This window comes from Ischnura elegans, chromosome 3 (genome assembly GCF_921293095.1).
Source record: "Ischnura elegans chromosome 3, ioIscEleg1.1, whole genome shotgun sequence".
NCBI classification, from domain to species: Eukaryota; Metazoa; Arthropoda; class Insecta; order Odonata; family Coenagrionidae; genus Ischnura; species Ischnura elegans.
Window position 1 is genome coordinate 62,328,511 of NC_060248.1, and position 17,486 is coordinate 62,345,996.

Sequence of the window (17,486 nt, forward strand, 5' to 3'; positions counted from 1 at the left end):
TGAAAATATCTGTTTTCAGGCACATATTCCAGTTATTACCAGAAAAAAAGACCATTAAAGACCCATTTTAAGGACAATTTATTATTATTACGAGAAGTACTGTAGGAATGAAGGATTGAAAAAGAGAGAAAACTGAAAAAAAATGAGAAAATTACACAATTATAAATATTAGTTGGACAATAAAAAAAGGCTGAAATAGCTTAAAAATAGAAATAAAAAATAGCTTGAAAATTAGGTAACTAAGTGAATGCCACTCTACCTGAACATTACACATTAACACATAGCAAAAATCTAAAAGTTGAAAGGAAAGCGGATTGAATGGGAATGAAACAAATTTCATTCATAGCTCTTTTTCTCTTGAAATTATCTAAACCTGAATATATAAGGGAGGGGCTCTTAGCAGCATGAGTAGGTTTGATTAAGATGCCTTTATCAGCAAAAAAAAATATGTTTTTCCAATAATATTAACTCACCACACCATGCTCCCTACCCTTTCACAGCTACTGCCATCAATGAACCATTTGCTATGAGGTTATCGAAAGTCTCTTCCTTGAATCACTCACCCAGACCTTCCCTCATCAGATTTCATCCACGTGTGGCCTGTGAACTGCTTATTGAAGGAGAGCTTCAGTCGTTATCTGGCCAGGGGAGACCCCCCCCGATAAAAAAAGGACTCACAAGAAGACATCTCAAAGTGATGTTCAGGATCTGGATGCGGATGTTATTTACTGAAACTATGTACATTCGGATCCAGATTTAACGTCTTTGCATTTAACGTTTTTCCGCATTTGGCGTTTATTTTTTGGGGTCCTGATTCTATAAGGACAATGTAAAAATTATCCGTATTTAGTGTTTCCGCATTTTGTATTTTTCCACATTAACGTTTTTTCATGACGGTTCATGCAAATGATTATCCAAATCTTCGAAATTCTGCTCATCAACATGAGTCTCATGAAAGTTTACCAAGAGTCCATAGAATCTACCAGGGAACGCTTCAACTGCCTTCTTCCACGAATGCAGTGCTGGGACCTTCAACTCGCAAGCTGTGTGAATTGTCTTCTCGTAATGTTTCGCTCCCCTTCTGATCCAAACACCAAGCACTTATTGTATCAGATCAGATCTAATAGAGCTAAGTCATCCCTTAATACCTCAAACTACCTTATCCTTCACTTCTCGAACTTGACTTCGATGATACTTGATGCCTGATGATACGAGTTATCCTCCGAGGGCCGATACAATGACGGTTTTCTTGTAATGTTTTCAATTGATGGCTTATGCCCCTTTCAACTCTACTCATGGGCAGCCCATTGTTAGCCCAATATTTTTCCAGTCTGCTACTTTCTCTTTTCAAAAGAGGAGGCCCAACATCATTTGGGCAGTTCACTAGAAGGACTCTTTCTATAATACGTTCCTAGGTCAGTTTCCACAGAGGAACAGCGAAAGAACCGAGGAAGTGCTTCCCCTGTCATGATCGTGAATCGCTGGTTGATATCGATGTCGATTCAAAGATATTTTTCTGTTGCTACTTTATGTCAATCATTCATCAATCATCAATTTATGGCAATCGGAGTTTTGACGAACTATCACGGTCCATGAATCTAAATAAATCGCTCATCCTGGAAAAAAATCACCGCATAATCATGGTAACATAGATGAGTGCGGAAAAATACGAAAACCCAGCAGGAATCCCTAGGTGGTTGACTTCGACATCAGAACTCAAACGAAATTGCCTAACTCCAGAGGCACTGACAATTTTTCAGATGAAATCCAGTTCTGTTGAAGATTAAACCTTTTCACTCAACAGAGTTTAGCTAATAGTTATTCAAGGTCCAACCAAGTTTTATTAAAAGCTGCTAATAAACAAGGAGAGACGGAGTCAAGGTGATCAGTGTGCCGCGTAAGCAACTTCTCCCGGCTCCATTCGACCTGCATGAGGCCGCGGATATATGACAACAAATCTGGTGTTATCATAGAGTTGAATCACCATCGACTTGTACACATACTAGAAATAAGATTCTCCTATTTTGGATGACCTCGAAATCCAAAATGTGTGCACAGGAGGCTTTTTAAAGGCTCATTAAATCACATGTTTCGCCGAGGCAACAGAAAACGTTACGTTGGCAAAATTCCAGAAAACCTCCCTTTTACTAGATATTCGGTAGATAGGAATTCAGGATTAGCAATCTTCTGCAATCCCTTTATTTCACCCGTGAAACCCAGAGTAACTAAATGCTACTCCTGAGACCATTATTTTAATTGATACATTCCTTTGGAGAATATTGTCAGTTCAAAACGTCAAAATCTTCATGAAATAAGGGGTAAGGCACATAAAATATTTCCGTGAATCAGCCATCCAAGTTTGTGGGAGATTTCAGCATCAATTCATTGACAAATTACAAAAGAAGAAGCACCGGTGACTTTACATCTTCAGAAACTGGAGTGGCTAGAAGGCCTTGACTTGCATACTTAGAAGCAACCGAGTAAGCATGGGCGAGAAAAAAGACCCCTTAGCAGAAGAGTGCTGTGCCCAAGGTTTTAATAACTGTGGCCAAGAATATTTTGACCTTGACTGTGACTGGATATCGTCACCCATTTGTGAAGATGAAATGGAGCTGCAGTTAGGCAGCCATGTGGCTGTTACCTGCCTGTGACAGTGAAGCCAGTCAAATAAGAAATTTGTGAGATAAAATTTTCCAAACAACCAATTACAGTGGTCCAATTGTACAAGACTGTGAAATTTTGGAGCCACAAAATTGGAGTAAATTCAGCAGGCAATACCAGGAAAAATAAAAAGTTCACCTGTCAAAAAGTCGAGATTTGCCGAAGTGGAATGTCAAGCTTATGAAAATTTCAAGAGTTAGCAATAGGATATTTTGTCATTGAGTAAAGGTAGGAAACAAACCTATTTTTTAGTGTTTGATGATAGAAAGGAGAGAAGTCAATGACAAGTCTCCATGTCAAGTTTGCCCAAAGATGTTACTTAGCTCTTTTCTAAATACAATTGAATTGAGCAGCTATCTCCATTAATGGGGACAATTAATGAACCAGGATTTTACAAATAGAGATTAAATCACTCCTAGGTTCTAGCTATGTGCTTAGTAAACCAAAGAAGTGAAGGTTTCGCCAATAAACTGGGGTAGAGGGAGTAATTTGTAAATTGGTGTCACTTCCATAAGTACAGTTTCGCAAATCACAAGTTCCGCAGTAACTGCATTTTATAACTGGCCTAGAGAAACAGCCCATAAACACTTCTAAACGAATTCAGAGCCATTATTCACATAAAATGTTACTGCAGGGCAGATACTTTTTACACAGAAGTGGCAACTATGAAATGGGTTATGAAGAGCACCAAATAGATATGGCCATTACTGAAGAATGTAAAATATGCCACCTATCGGTAATAACCCTATGATGTCAGATATCTTGGAAGGAAATTCATCCATTGAATGTAAAAAACAAGCTGGGTTAAAAAAAATTAAGGGAACTAATTGAATTTGAGTCAGCAATTCACTATGCTTTATTGGCTTTATTAACTCCCTGGGGCATGTGCTTTTCCTAATAGAAAACTACTGGAAATGACACTTAGGACAGGACAGACAAATCAAAGTCTAACCTCGAGCAGCAGCCGCTGCAGCTGCATTAATACCAGCAGGTCTCATCAGCATTACAGGAGACTTAATGAACTGAGAGTTAGATGAAATTCCAGCACCACCACTGGAGTTCACCCCTACATTTCTAGGAGTAGATTTTGATCCACGGCTCCCAACACTGGAATACTGACCCCCATGCATTCCATGTCCAGCATTTTGCATGAGGTTCGAGGATGCCTGAGACTGAGAATGGTTATCCATCAGATGGCTCATCTTTTGTGACTGATAGTCCATTACAGATCCATATTGAGCATTCATGGAATTCCCACCACCTCCTTTCACAATTGCCCGGCCTGAAAATAAGGGTAAAACAACATTAACACACACACACATATACAGTAAAACTTTGATTTTGTGCAGTTGGAGGGACCGAAATGTGGGCACTGTGTAAAATCAAAGTGTGTAAAATCAAGAGTTGGTATTGAGGAGGAGTATAGTTTTCAGGATAACACTTCCTCATTATTTTTAGAACGCTTAGTCATACACTTTTGTATAGTTCTTTTGTAAAGCCACAACTGGAACCAGAAAAAGTCTCATATGTGAGGATTTACGGTAAAAGAGCATGAAATCCTTTTCAATTGCATCAGATATATGTTTCCCGGATTCAATTACTCATTTGGAGGCAAGAAAAAGAAGCCTAATGATCTTATTTACTCACAAGCAACACCACGGACGATGTGTTACCATAAGAGAAACAACATTGCATTCCTGAACAATGTTTACCATGGTTGGATAACATGGTTGATTACTAGCATTTCTGGCACTAAGATTACTTCTGTTACCCAGGAGAAATTTTGGAATGGTGATGCTAAATACTCGCAGAGAAGCTAATTTTCGAAAATATTCTCATTAAAAGCAGTTTTTAGGAAATCCGTTTAACCACCTGCAGACAAACATAGATTGGAGATTGAAGAAATGAGATATCAGAGGATAGTCATCCAAATTAACCCCATAAACAGGGAGAAAAATTTCGCTAATACTTCACAAAGACTTTACACCCAGTGGGCCTGGGTTCAAGTCCTGGCAGTAGCAGAAACTTATCAGAAATGGCCCTATCCCTACTTGAGAGTAATGCGGAGAACACTTCCAGTGCACCACTCTGTCGAGCAAATGGGACGTTAAGTCCTCGTCCCTTTGGAGCCTATCATTACAACCTGGCTAATGCCAACATAGGGTTCCTATCCCCCCAGCTGTCGGTTACCTCGTTCCAAATAACATACCATAGATAATACGGAGCACACAGGACCCCGGATATTCGGTGTGGCGCCCCGTCAATACACTCCCGTTACATTAATCGGTGTTCGGAGTCTGATTACATCTTAATCGCCCGTACTTCGGGTCTTACAGTGGTGACCCCGACGTGATCCCCGATAAAGTTAACGACCACGTGGGCTGTCTTCCTCCCCCTAATGACCGTTTTGTTGACCCCCTAGTGTTTTGAAGTATGCGAAGGTAGAATGAAGATAACGCATGCAGACTTGCTTCAATTTCCATGCCCCTAGGATGATGCAACGTGCATATCACCTCTGAGGACCTAACTCCCGATCAATGAAACGGCAAAATTTCGGTCCCTTGAGTTTCGTTAAAGATAGGTTTCACTATATATTGTAACCGATGCCGCTTGGCGCGGTTCAAGGGCATTCAAGTCGGCATTCATGAGGCAAGGAATGCTGACGTAATTTTGTGTGTGAATGTGTGTGAGGATGAAGTGAAGCATGAACGAACCCAAGTGCAGTGTATTTCCCCCCCCTCCCACGATTCTTCCGCCCATTTCCTGAGAATGGAATGTCAACAACCGCCACTCCAGGTTTCCCCTCCAACCCCAACCCCAGAAAGTTGACCCAGCGGGGTTATAAAAGCCGAGTACAACCGGCTAAAAAAGGATTATTCGGCATGGAGTGGCAGCCGGAGGCTATGTTGGTCAGCAGAGGCGCATCCCTGTAGTCCCGTGGAAGAGAGAGCAAGATAAACGAGGCGAGGAGATTGACAGAAAGGTGAAGGACGGCGACAGCAAGGAAAGAGGACACGAACGGCAGATTTCCACTGCGAAAAAAAGAGGAAAGTTTCTCCACGACACCCGAGTTCAGAGATTCTCTCAGCCCCCAGTGAAAGTAGACGCAGCGATCCTGACCTGAACCAGCCAAGGAAGCCATCTCCATCCACGACACAGAGAGCTGATAAGTACTCTTGTCACCCTACATTCCATCCCCCCCCCCTGAATTCAGAAGATCCCTGAAGAGCCCCATTTTCCCCCATTCAAGACCAGAAGAATCGTGAAAACATTCCCTTGCATTTTTTAAAATTTTTTTGCCCTTCCCTTTTCCCCGTGTGTGCGTGAACAATTGTAGTACTTAGGACAGAGTGCTTAAATTGATATTGGCATTGTTCATAATTCAACTGTTTTGTTTTTCTTTCACGCCAAACATTTGTTAAAAGCGGAGTTTTTGCCTAACTGTTCTTTTATTGATTGATAGTTGTTTTCATTATTATTTCACTGGCCAGTAGCAGTAGTTTTTCTTTTAGGTTAAAAGAACGATCAATTTATGTGTTTTATTGTATATTTCAACATTGATTTGTGTATTAAATGTTTTGTTGAACTCGTAACTTGCAGCATCAGCCTTCGTTATTTCGTGCACGCCAGCCCTCATTCAGCAATAGAAACCCACCCCACACCCACTTTCTTCTTTGTTACCTCCACTTCCCCTTTCTCCCCACTCAAGACCCGCCTGTCTTGGGCGAACCCTCCCAACAAACCCTCCCACAGCCCAAAACCAGACAAGCCGGGTTACAATATACAGTGGAACTTGGTTAGTACGTTTCTGAAGGGACCACGAAAAATGAACGTACTAACCAGGAAAACGTACTAACGAGGAAAGTAAATAATAGCAGTCGGGGTTATTGCAATCAGTGAAAAAGTCGTCATAATTACAATTACTATCAGTAGTTCTCATAGGATCGCCTTCCTGAACTCTTTTCACATTTAAAATCAAGAAAATGAGCGCTACCATGAAAAACAATACCATGTGAATAAAAATCGCAATTTTTCATGGACATCCCGGAGAGGATTTCATGATTACGGCGTCTATCTCCCGTGATTTATCCTATATCTATTTACAGAACGAGGACGAGTGAAGCTCAGACAAGTCATTTTTCTTTCTCACAGCGTACTCGGAGAATATAACAACAACCTGGAGTAAGTCAACTGGTTTTTTAAACATCATAAAAATTGGGCAAAATTATATTGACTTTCAAATTACGGCAACAGCCGTAGACATTCGCTTCTGGAACGATACCATTTCGATTGTAAAATCGATCGATATATCAACTGATGACACGCAAGATTATTAGATTACGACGTAATTACAAGAAAATTTTATATTAAACAGTTGAAATTTACTTTCAAAATTTGTCTAATGTCGTCTGCTTTCGTTCCGAGATCAAGTAATTTTAAGCTAAGCTTCGCGTGGAGATCCAGAGGATCGTCTGCTCCCGCAACAGTAGTCAAGTAAATACGCACGACGTCGAGTTTATGGAGCAGCACTGTTTTAGATAATGTGGGAATTGTCTAATACCGTTAAGACTCATTTCTTCATCATGATAACTCGTGCAATAGCAACAATTGCCCACTCACGAACTTTGTGCGCAGCAGTGGGCACTCCCAAGCTCCAAAGGCAACAGAAGGTGAGGAGCTCGGGGTGGGGAAAATTGGGGCTTCTTATTGGCTGTAGTTTTTCATAGTCAGACATTCCCAAAAAATGGCCGCATTTTATTTTTCATCACGTCACAAGAATTTAGAAATGGATTTGGATAAATTACGGTAGAAGAAAGAGATGTGGAATGAATGGAAGAATGTTAATGGCTAATAATAATAGATTAAATCATGAATTCAGACGTTAGCGACCCTTAAGAAGACACTAGAGAACGAATTGCGGGTTGCGTCACGGCAAGCAATTGAGCGTACTAACCAGGAAAGCGCAATTTTTTCAAACGTACTAACCAAATTCTTTTACCTGTAATTTGTTCGGATGGTACCGGGACCGAGGGAAATCGCCGTACTAAGGAGGAAAACGTACTAAAGAGGAACGTACTAACAAGTTCCACTGTATATATATACACACACACACACTACACTGGTCAGCTTTTGCAGTGACACAGACACTACTTCTGCCACTTCAAAAAAGAATAAATGTTTCAATCTCACATTAAAATAAACTATCCAGCTTTTTTATACTTTCGCCATCATGAATTATGAAGTGAAATCTACCTGAACATTTTCACATGAAGTTTGCCAGCATAAGTCAATAATGTTCCGAGCAGATCTAAAATATCCACTATGCATAAATTTCCCATTTGATTAAACTAATCCAGCGTCTCAAAAAGTCAAAATATATACAGTAGAACCTCGGTTATACGACCCTCAGTTATGCAATGACCTCACTTATACGCCGATTTTTTTTGGTCCGGTGAATAACCCCATATGAACCCATGTATTTCCAGCCTCAGTTATGAAACTTTTCACTTATACGACAAACTCTGTTACGAAACTTTTTTTCCCAGTCCAATGAGATAAAATACCTCACTTATACGACTTTTCAGATAACTGCTCTACGAGAAGATTGCGGTACGCGCGCCGATTTTAGTCACAGGAGCAGGGGTAGTATGTGCTCATCACATAGATATGTCAATGAAGAATACTAAGTTTTAATAATGAGCGATGCTGTTTATTAGATATTAATTTTAACTGCAGTAGATGATCGTTAATTCGGAATATCTATCCCTAACGGAAGATTGTCTAGAATTTTCCAAGGTTATGTTTTCCGTCGCCCCAGCGAAATAACACCTAAATGAGCCGTTAAAAATCCTCCCGTACCAAAAATTTGGCTTCCAAGGTCATCCAAAAGAGATTATCGTATTTGCAGTATAGATGTAAGTCGATGGTGATTCAACACGATGGTAAAAACAGCATGCATGGTCTCATTCCGCGGGACGAATTGAGCCGGGGGAAAGTTGCTTACGCGGCGCGCCGATCAAAATTGACCTAACTTGTATCTCAGTGGGTTTAAATCAAACAAAGTTGGACCTTGAGTAGCTATTAGCTTGAGTCTGCCTGCTGGCAAGCGTTTATTTTTTAACTGAACGAGAGTTAGTACGAATGTCCTCTGAGAATAACTTGCGTCGTCAGTCGTAACGTAATCATTAAAGTCAAATTCAAAACGCGAAAGATAAGGCAGTTCCTTTCGACCCTGGAATGACTTATAACCATTATACCCAAGTACAAAAACAGTCTGGTGTTGTGATCAGATATGGGGAAGCAAAATATTACGTGAAGATGAGTCACACGGCTTGTGAGTCGAAGTTCCCGGCGCTGAATTCGCGTAAGAATGCCGACAGAGAAGCTATACCCGGTATATTCAACCTACTATTGCTAAAATTTCACGGAAAAATTCTTTTTTAGTGCGTTAACATTTTTGAGAGGGGAGATTTTTTCGAGCTCTTAATATATTTTTGTTCAATCATCACTGACGGCAGTTGTGCGGTTATTTCAAATGCTCACTTAAAAAAAGTGATCTAAGCTCCGGAAAAGTCTTACAATTAGTCACGGAATATCCCGGATACCGGTGGCGCAACTAGGAATATGCTTTGGGGGTGATGGTAGTACCTGAGGGGCGCCCCCCCCCTCCCCCCCGAGGCATCGGGGATTCCCGGAAAATTTAAAAAAAGAGCATGCCTGTAATTATGTTTTACATCATTTTTGCTCCTAAAATTTAACTTTGAGTAGATGCAGTTGTTGTTTATCAAAGCTAGACTTTCGTTTTAAATTTTTTTTTTTCAATTCTCTGCGGCTTTGGAGAGGGATCTATCCCCTCATCGACCCACCATAATTACGCCACTGCCGGGTGCTCCATTTTATCTATGGCATGGTATTTAGAGGGAAGAAACCGACAGCTGGGGTCATTTTCGACATGAGGTAAGGGAGGGAGTATAGAAACCCTGTGTTGGAATTAGCCAGGTTGTAACAATAGGCTTAACCAGGGCTTAATGTTCCATCTGCCGGACATGGTGTTGCACTGGAAGTTCCGTCCACACTACTTTCAAGCAGGGATACAGCCATCTCTGAAAACTTTCTGCCTCGGCCATGACATGAACCCTGGTCCATAGGGTGGGAAGCCTTCGTGATACATTAGTGAAATTTTGCTCCCTAGTTATGGGGTTAATTTGGATGACTTTCCTTAGGTATTTCATTTCTTTAATCTACAATCATGGGTTTGCCTATAGGCGGTGAAACGAATTTCCTGAAACTGCTTTTAATGAGTCAACTTTTTTAAAAAATTGGCTTCTCTGTGAACATTTAGTGTCATCATTCCGAAATCTCTCCAGTATGATAGCCTTGCAGATCAGTACCAGAAATGCTAGATGTTCAACCGCGGATAATGTTGTTCAGGAATGTAGAATTATATTTCTCTTAAAGTAACACATCATCTGTGGTGTTGCTTGTGTGAAAATAAGATTATTAGGCTTCAATTTCTTGCCTCCAAATGAGTAATTGCATCCTGGAAACAAACCGGCCCCTATAGGAAAGGATTTCATGCTGAATACCGAAAAACCTCACATATGAAACTTCCTCACTTATGAAACTTTTTTTGGTTTACCGCTGAAAGTTTCACAAGTGAGGTTCTACTGTATTACGTATCTTGGGTTTCTCGGCTAAATTTTTACAAATTTCCATGTTATGGTAAGCGCAGTGGCCCGGAAAGCCTGAGGTCCATGGTTTGATTCCCAGTCGAGGAGAAATTTTTCTAATGGAAATTCAGGTATATCATGGTTATTATCAATATTTTTTACTCTCAGAAACAATAAAAACAGCATAAAGGAAGAATACTAAAAGCATTTGGCATTCACATCCGTAAAACTTCATGCACTCAAGTACACAGTACTACACATAAAAGTGATAATAAAATAAATATGTATTATAATTATTCAAAAATTGGTTTAAAGACATAACTATAAAAGTTAAAACTTGGATACCTCAAAAAAATGACTAAGTTACTCCTCCTTCAATAAATGATTGATAAACTTCTTCTAATAACTCTAAAATCAAGTCTTCCTTTAAAAACATAATAAATATTAACATCAACAAATATTACGCAAATCATCGACATTAAGTCAGGAAACCATAAAAGAAAAATTTGCAATCACAGGTTCATTGACTGAAAAAAAATTAATCAAGTTTTGCCTGCTTCTGTCACCTAGTCACATTTGCTTTCAGCATAAATCTTTCTACTTTATTTATTTTATTGACTTTGTCCTGTGAGGTATTACTAGCCCAGTAAACACCAGTTACCACATTTTAATGGCATGTGGCACTTCTTATGACAGGAATTAACATAGAAATGACAGATTACAAAAGAGGAAAAGCTGAAAAAGATGAGGACTGGAAATTAGTACAGGTATCCTCCGAGTTATGTAAGAGATCCATTCTGGCAGACTGCATAAGTCGAAATTGATATTCATGAACTCTTCCGCGTATTCTTACATTATTAGATACAGAATCAATAAATATTAATACATAGTCTGAGAGTTGCATCTCGAGCATAGCCAATCAAAATGCGTAATATTATTCCCTAAATTGACCAATTGTGTGGATTCGGGAAAGTACGGTATCTCAACGCTACATTTCTAAACTGAATACTTAATTTGATTCGTTATATTTGCACGCAGACATATTTTCATTCTCTCGTATCTCAATAAAATGACGTGAAAACATCATTTGAATATTTACTGCGCTGGAAAGATCTAAGAGTATTTCCAATGCACGAAGCTAATTAAAAGTGAGCTTTAATGCAGCCAACTCAGTCATTAGCGTGCAACAAAGTTAGAGGGGAAAAGCTTTCAATAACGCAGTATTCATATACATTTGCACACAATATGAGAGAACAAGAAAATGCAGCTTAATAAAATCTTCGCAAAATACAACGTGGTGGACCAGTCGCCAGAAACATATAAACAAGTCCGCAATTAATATCGTGTGTCAACTTTTTATTCACTTTTTCGCAGCGTTCATTGCCAACATTCAAAATTTCATTGCCTGATCGAGACTTTATCAGCTGAAGTTCCACTTTGTAAAGTGAGATCCTTGGGACGTATTTTAAACGAACTTTAGCTAAAGTCTCACTTTACCGTAAAGAGAGACTTTGAAGTGAGCACTTTCAGCGTCGTCTATGACTCGCACCATAAGTTCTCCGTTGCACAACCAACCGCTGCCTTATCATGGGCCAAGTTCAATCACGTGGGTACTAACCAATTCTTTCCCTCAATAAAGATTTCTGCTCGAACTTCATTCTCTTTTAAATCCACAGACTGAAATGGCGAAACTTAAGGATACAATTTTTAAATAGTTGAAAGTCGGAGTTCGGGTCTGTATGCAGTGTAGCAAGCTCTATCGTACAGGAGTGAACGCAACCACTTCCGTCGCTAGAACTGCAAATTTTCACGTTGATTGGTGACTTGGGATTTATAAGCGATTTTTATTCAAGAATTAATGAAAATTACTTTGAGGAATAATAAAAATGGGTCACTTTGTTTTGCTTACCACGCAAAAACTCTATAACTATTCGATATTTTTTCTGCCATTGGTTATACGAGCGAATATCTACTTCTTCGTGCTCGCATTCGAAAATTGACGTAATCACTTGAAATACAGTAATCACTTACGTAAGCACGGATTTACGTAGGTCGAGACATACGTAACTCGGGAGATGCCTGTTACTAAGGATATATTGTGTCAGAGCCAAGATTTGATATAATGCAGGAAATACTGTGTACTTCCATGGATATAAGACAAAGGCAGTAATTTATTCATGAAATTGTGAATTCCATGCAAGCAATTATGAGTTTGCGAAAGAATTACCTGGTTGAGTCTTCACATGGCTTTCATTTTTCCACTGGTTAGAAGACTGCTGTTGTCCTTGGCTAGCCATAGACAGGAATTGTGACTGCATATTCTTACTATCAATGGACACTGTAAAAGTAAATTTTACATTAAAGTAACCAAAATATTGAAGCTCAATCATTAACGTGCCTCACAAAAGAGATGATACTTCATACCCATTCCGTAGGACTTTAATAACCTCACAATCAAATTTACCCAAAGTGAAATACAGGTTGGCAAAACTGACCAGCATGCCTATTGCATTCATCTTTCCACAAACCATCCTCTAAAACAGATTTGTTCTTGAAAAGCTAAGCTCTAAATGACCATTTGGTGACGAAAACAGTCCGCAGAGCTATTTTCCATGGATGTAAAGAACATCTTCAATTTCGCAGAACAAGCCCATTTATATAAACTAAAAGCTATCTATTTTTACTTCCATCTATGCTCTCACACTAGAAATAACATAATAGATTACCAAAAGTCATAAAATTCAGAACCAGTATCCATGCTAAGGGGTTTGGCCAGCAGTGATTGATATCATGAAACTAATTGTAGGATGAAGGTGGGACATGATAAATTCTTGATGAGCAAAAGCAGTTCTATGGTTTGAGAACATGAAAAAATTAAAATGTAAGATTCGAAGAATAATATTTAAATGCCTGCATTTCTTGTGAGATACGCTGCAGACAAACCCAACCATGGCAAAACATTGCATGAACACAAAGTGAATTTGTTTTAGTCAATTTTTATTGAGAGTATCAATTTAACTGTTAAGAAATCAGGAACTGTTCAGCATTCAGCCCATTTTTCCTTCCCGCAAGGAAAATTTTTTCAGCTCTAGCTGCGTCATGCGTGTGGCTAGATCAGTTCGTGACCAACACAAGTGAATGCAAAATTGTAATGCAGTGTAGCATGCTGCAGGATAACTACACTTTTCGGTGCCTTGCTTAGGTTTTTCAACTTCAAGAACAAGGTCTCGGAATGGATCTTGCTTATATATCAAGGACTTACTGTATAATCAAATTCCACAATCAATCGAGTCCAAATGTGTGGTTGAAATGCATTCATATTGACACCCACCACAAAAAGAACAAACCAACCTCGAGCTTTCAAGTCAATATTCCCGATTGTTTTTGACATACTTGATGCGTTTTCCAATGATGCTAGAGGGTCCTTTTCAGCAGTCATTTTGCGTAGAACAGATGTTGGTGTGAAACCCAGAGGCGTAGGGGAGTGCTTAGCTGGTGGAGGGGATGATTCAACTTTGGTTCCTCCAGTGCCAGGATTAGGAGACAGGGACCTGAAACAAAACCTTGAAATGAATTTCTCCCACCAAAATTAACAAAGACCTATCTCTAAATTTCATTCCTAATTCAATGCTACTGCACCACCACTGAGATCATAAGTACCTCATTAGAGGGCATGAATACATATCTTCCATATACATTACTTACAACAAAAATTGCCAAAGAAATATTTGCCCTAGTACATAGTTGGCTAATCACAGAAATCAAACAGAGCGAAAGAACTGCAACCAAGAAGTAGGAAATCCAAAAATATTCCACAGAAAAGACTCCGGACACAGGGCAGCAAGACAGCCCAAAGATCAGAGGACAAGAAAATTAAGCTTGTTAGTTTTAAAACTATAGAAATCAGTTTACTTTCAACTTGCATGACAACATGGTCTCTAGCTTCTGAAATAATAAGAATTTTGGACACTTATTCTTAAAAATTTCAGTTATACACTCGCATGACATATATTCCAGGTGCTCATGAGTAATAGATTTAATGATATCCTTAAACCATCGTGCAGGAACACCATAAATTGTATTCTTCCCCAATTGATAAAATTCAGATTTAAATTTGCTTCCATTAAGCCACTCACTTCTTTAAATTTCCCTTACGATCATATATCACCAAGTTTACTCTTCTTTTTTATAGCTAAAAAAACTAAATTTCATGAAATAAAAAAATTATGTATACTTACTGCTGCTGCATTTCTTGCTTCCGTCTGAAATTTTCCTTTTGTTCTTCAAGTTTCTTTTTAATGAGAGCTGCATGCATAATTTGCTGAGTGTGAGCACGCAGCTCCCTAGGTGACGGTACGCGATGAGGAGCCATTCCTGCAAATAAATGGATAGACACTTTAGTGCTATAACTTTGAATACCAATCATTTCTCTAAAAGATAATATCAATTAAAAGAACTTAACTTGCACGTCACAGAATTAAGGTAAACAAAAATTCAGAATACCCTTGTCATTAAGAGAAACGTTCCAATGTACTTTTTGATCTCATAGAGCAAATTTGATGAGCCAATGAAATTGTTGGGGATGGTAAAGAAATAATAATTTTTAAAATCCTCAATACTAGGGATGGACGGATCCAGGATTTTTTTCGGATTCGGATCAGATCCTTGATTTTCGGAGCCGGATCTTTCGGATCGGATATTTTCAGATGCAAATGCACTTTCAAATTCCTGCTAAATAAGAAGTAATTATTCAAATTTATTCTGGGTACATACAATCAAAGGAATGCTTTTAGCTATTAGCCCTGAGGATGGAACCCAACTCATGTTCCGAAACGATGGCAGAATGGAGGGAGACCACCTGGCTGGAAGCCCGAATAACCTTTTCCTCACGCACGTTTCCCCCAAATTTTGTCACTTTCTCATCGAATACAGACTTGTGTTTCACCCGAAAATGCTTCAGTATGGTGAGGTGGATATAACACTTCCTCGCGATAATTTCATGCCACAGTGCACGCAATTGGCATACATTGGTTCTCCTTATCTCAATGGAAATGTTTCTACACAATGAAAGACATTTGTATTTAAATTAAATTGCAACTGCGCAATCTGCAACACAATTAACTGTATTTAAAACAGCATTTGCGTCACGTGTGACGAGGTGCTCGACCCCTCAGCATGAGGGAGGGGTGGGCAGCAGAAGTGCGTAGAGGTGGAGGGGAAGGAGTGCGCTCTCTGCGTACTTCAAGCAATGAGGCTACAAATGAGGGAGTCAAGGACGAACAAGTCAAATCTTGCTTCAGTGACGTCACGTCGTAGCCTTCAAAGCGAAGCCGGGTGTGCTACGTGATATATGCAGTTGGCGTTTCCAATTCGTCTCTACTTTTTTGAGGGGCTATTGCTGCGCTTGTTTCTTTGAAAATCGTGCTGCTTGGACAATGCTGCATATTAGTACAGTCTAATTGTAAACAGAAAACTTAGTGGCAATCCATTAGAACTAAAAAATAAACAGAAATATCGTCAGGAATGCATCGCGTTTGGTGATTCTTTTTCAAATCTTGTGCATGTCATCTAATTGTCGAAACTATCGAGACATCTTCCGGCCCAGAAAGTCACTCACCTAGCATTTGTCGACTAGAAACGGAGAATTGAAGCAGGTAGGCCAAAAAATGTCAGTTGGTGAGATGGGGTAGGGATGTAACACGCTTCAGTTGTTCTCATACAATTTGATATTTTCCTTAGAAGACAATGATTTATGGTCCGTGTGATTTCAGAAGCAAAATAAAAAACAGAGGCACAGGCTGATGGAAGGCCGAGGGTGATTTTCTGAAATCTGGGACGTAGTTACTTAAGTGGTTATTATCCTACAACGCTGAGATTCCCCCGATGATTGTTCAATCTCATGGGAAGAGTCGCACTATGTGCCAGTTGTATTTTGCCGTTTTTATTTTCCACGGCTGAAATTCTGCTACGTAACCTCTGCAAGAGCTTTCAAACAAAACTGTAAATGAGTAAGACAAGAATCACATGCAACAGTGGATTCAAAGAGAGAATCGGAACTCTTTCCACCCTTATTCTGCATTCACTGAAGCTATTATTTAAAATTTCTGATCCAGATGCGATGTCTTCCACGACTTTGGATCCGATGTATCCGATGATGATTACATCATTTAATAAAATATTATTATTATTAAATATGGGCAATATCCGCAGATATTTAGATCTGAGGTATCCGATCCGACCATCCCTACTCAATACATAATAGTATTTCAGGTAAAGCAGCAATGACTAAAATGAATTTTGTTTTGGTCAATGAAAATCAGGAGTTACTCAAGCATACAAGTTGTGCGGTCTATTATGAATCACGAAACTATGCTATATGAAACCCAGAGAACCACCATTTAAATGGATTCTTTCAAAAAGTAATTAAGCTGGATTCAAAGTACCAAAATTACAGTGGGATCACTAGCTACCTTTAAAGAGCACTGGAGGCATTAGGATCTACAAAGGGAACATCAGGAGGTAGGGAAAGATAAGGTCTAGTCTATTTCAAATGAGTTAGGGTGAAACTAAATGTGGAGGAAGAATATACCACAAGGACTAGTATTTCTGGGTTACACCTATTTCACATGATACAGTAGACTTTTGTTAATATAAACAACCTTATTATGAAATTCTCTTCATTACCAAGCAAATCATTGGTGCCAACAAAAAAGGCAATCCAATCTATAGTAAAATAAAAGTTATTGTGAAATTTTAGTTATGTATTTGGAAATTAAGAACCTCAGTACAGGTCCTGGCAGTTACAAAAAGATTTATTACGAAGTTCTAAGAATAAGCAATAGCATTTAGGAGGATACACTACACATCACTATGTTATAATGATTGTGCTACGTAAAAGTTCTCCTTGTACACTGTACTCAAGAGCATCCATTACGGTTCTTCCTTCAGTGAGAGATACATCAGTATGAATGAGTCACCATATAATAAGCTTCATTCCTTTGGAATCATGGAGACCACTCATCAATGCTGGTAAATTGGATGTAGGGCAAGTCCTCTTCTTATGAACATTTGATTTAGGAACTCGGAGATAGGAATATTCGAAAAATTAAATCATGCCTGGAATTTCAAATTTGGCTCCTTTCAAGTTGAGCGATG

The 17,486-nt window shown here is 39.1% G+C and overlaps 1 protein-coding gene across 9 annotated transcripts in view; it reads right to left on the reverse strand.

The window, feature by feature from the left end:
• LOC124155907 overlaps positions 1-17,486 on the reverse strand; it is a 109,564-nt gene that overhangs the window by 11,268 nt on the left and 80,810 nt on the right. For 8 of the 9 annotated variants that reach the window (XM_046530104.1, XM_046530105.1, XM_046530107.1 and 5 more), the window contains 4 exons: positions 14,570-14,705; positions 13,725-13,882; positions 12,559-12,669; positions 3,614-3,943 (listed from right to left, as the gene is read on the reverse strand). In XM_046530104.1, coding sequence (XP_046386060.1) covers positions 3,614-3,943; positions 12,559-12,669; positions 13,725-13,882; positions 14,570-14,705 — 735 coding nt within the window. The remainder of the gene's footprint in view (positions 1-3,613; positions 3,944-12,558; positions 12,670-13,724; positions 13,883-14,569; positions 14,706-17,486) is intronic. The other variant, XM_046530110.1, reaches the window with a different exon arrangement.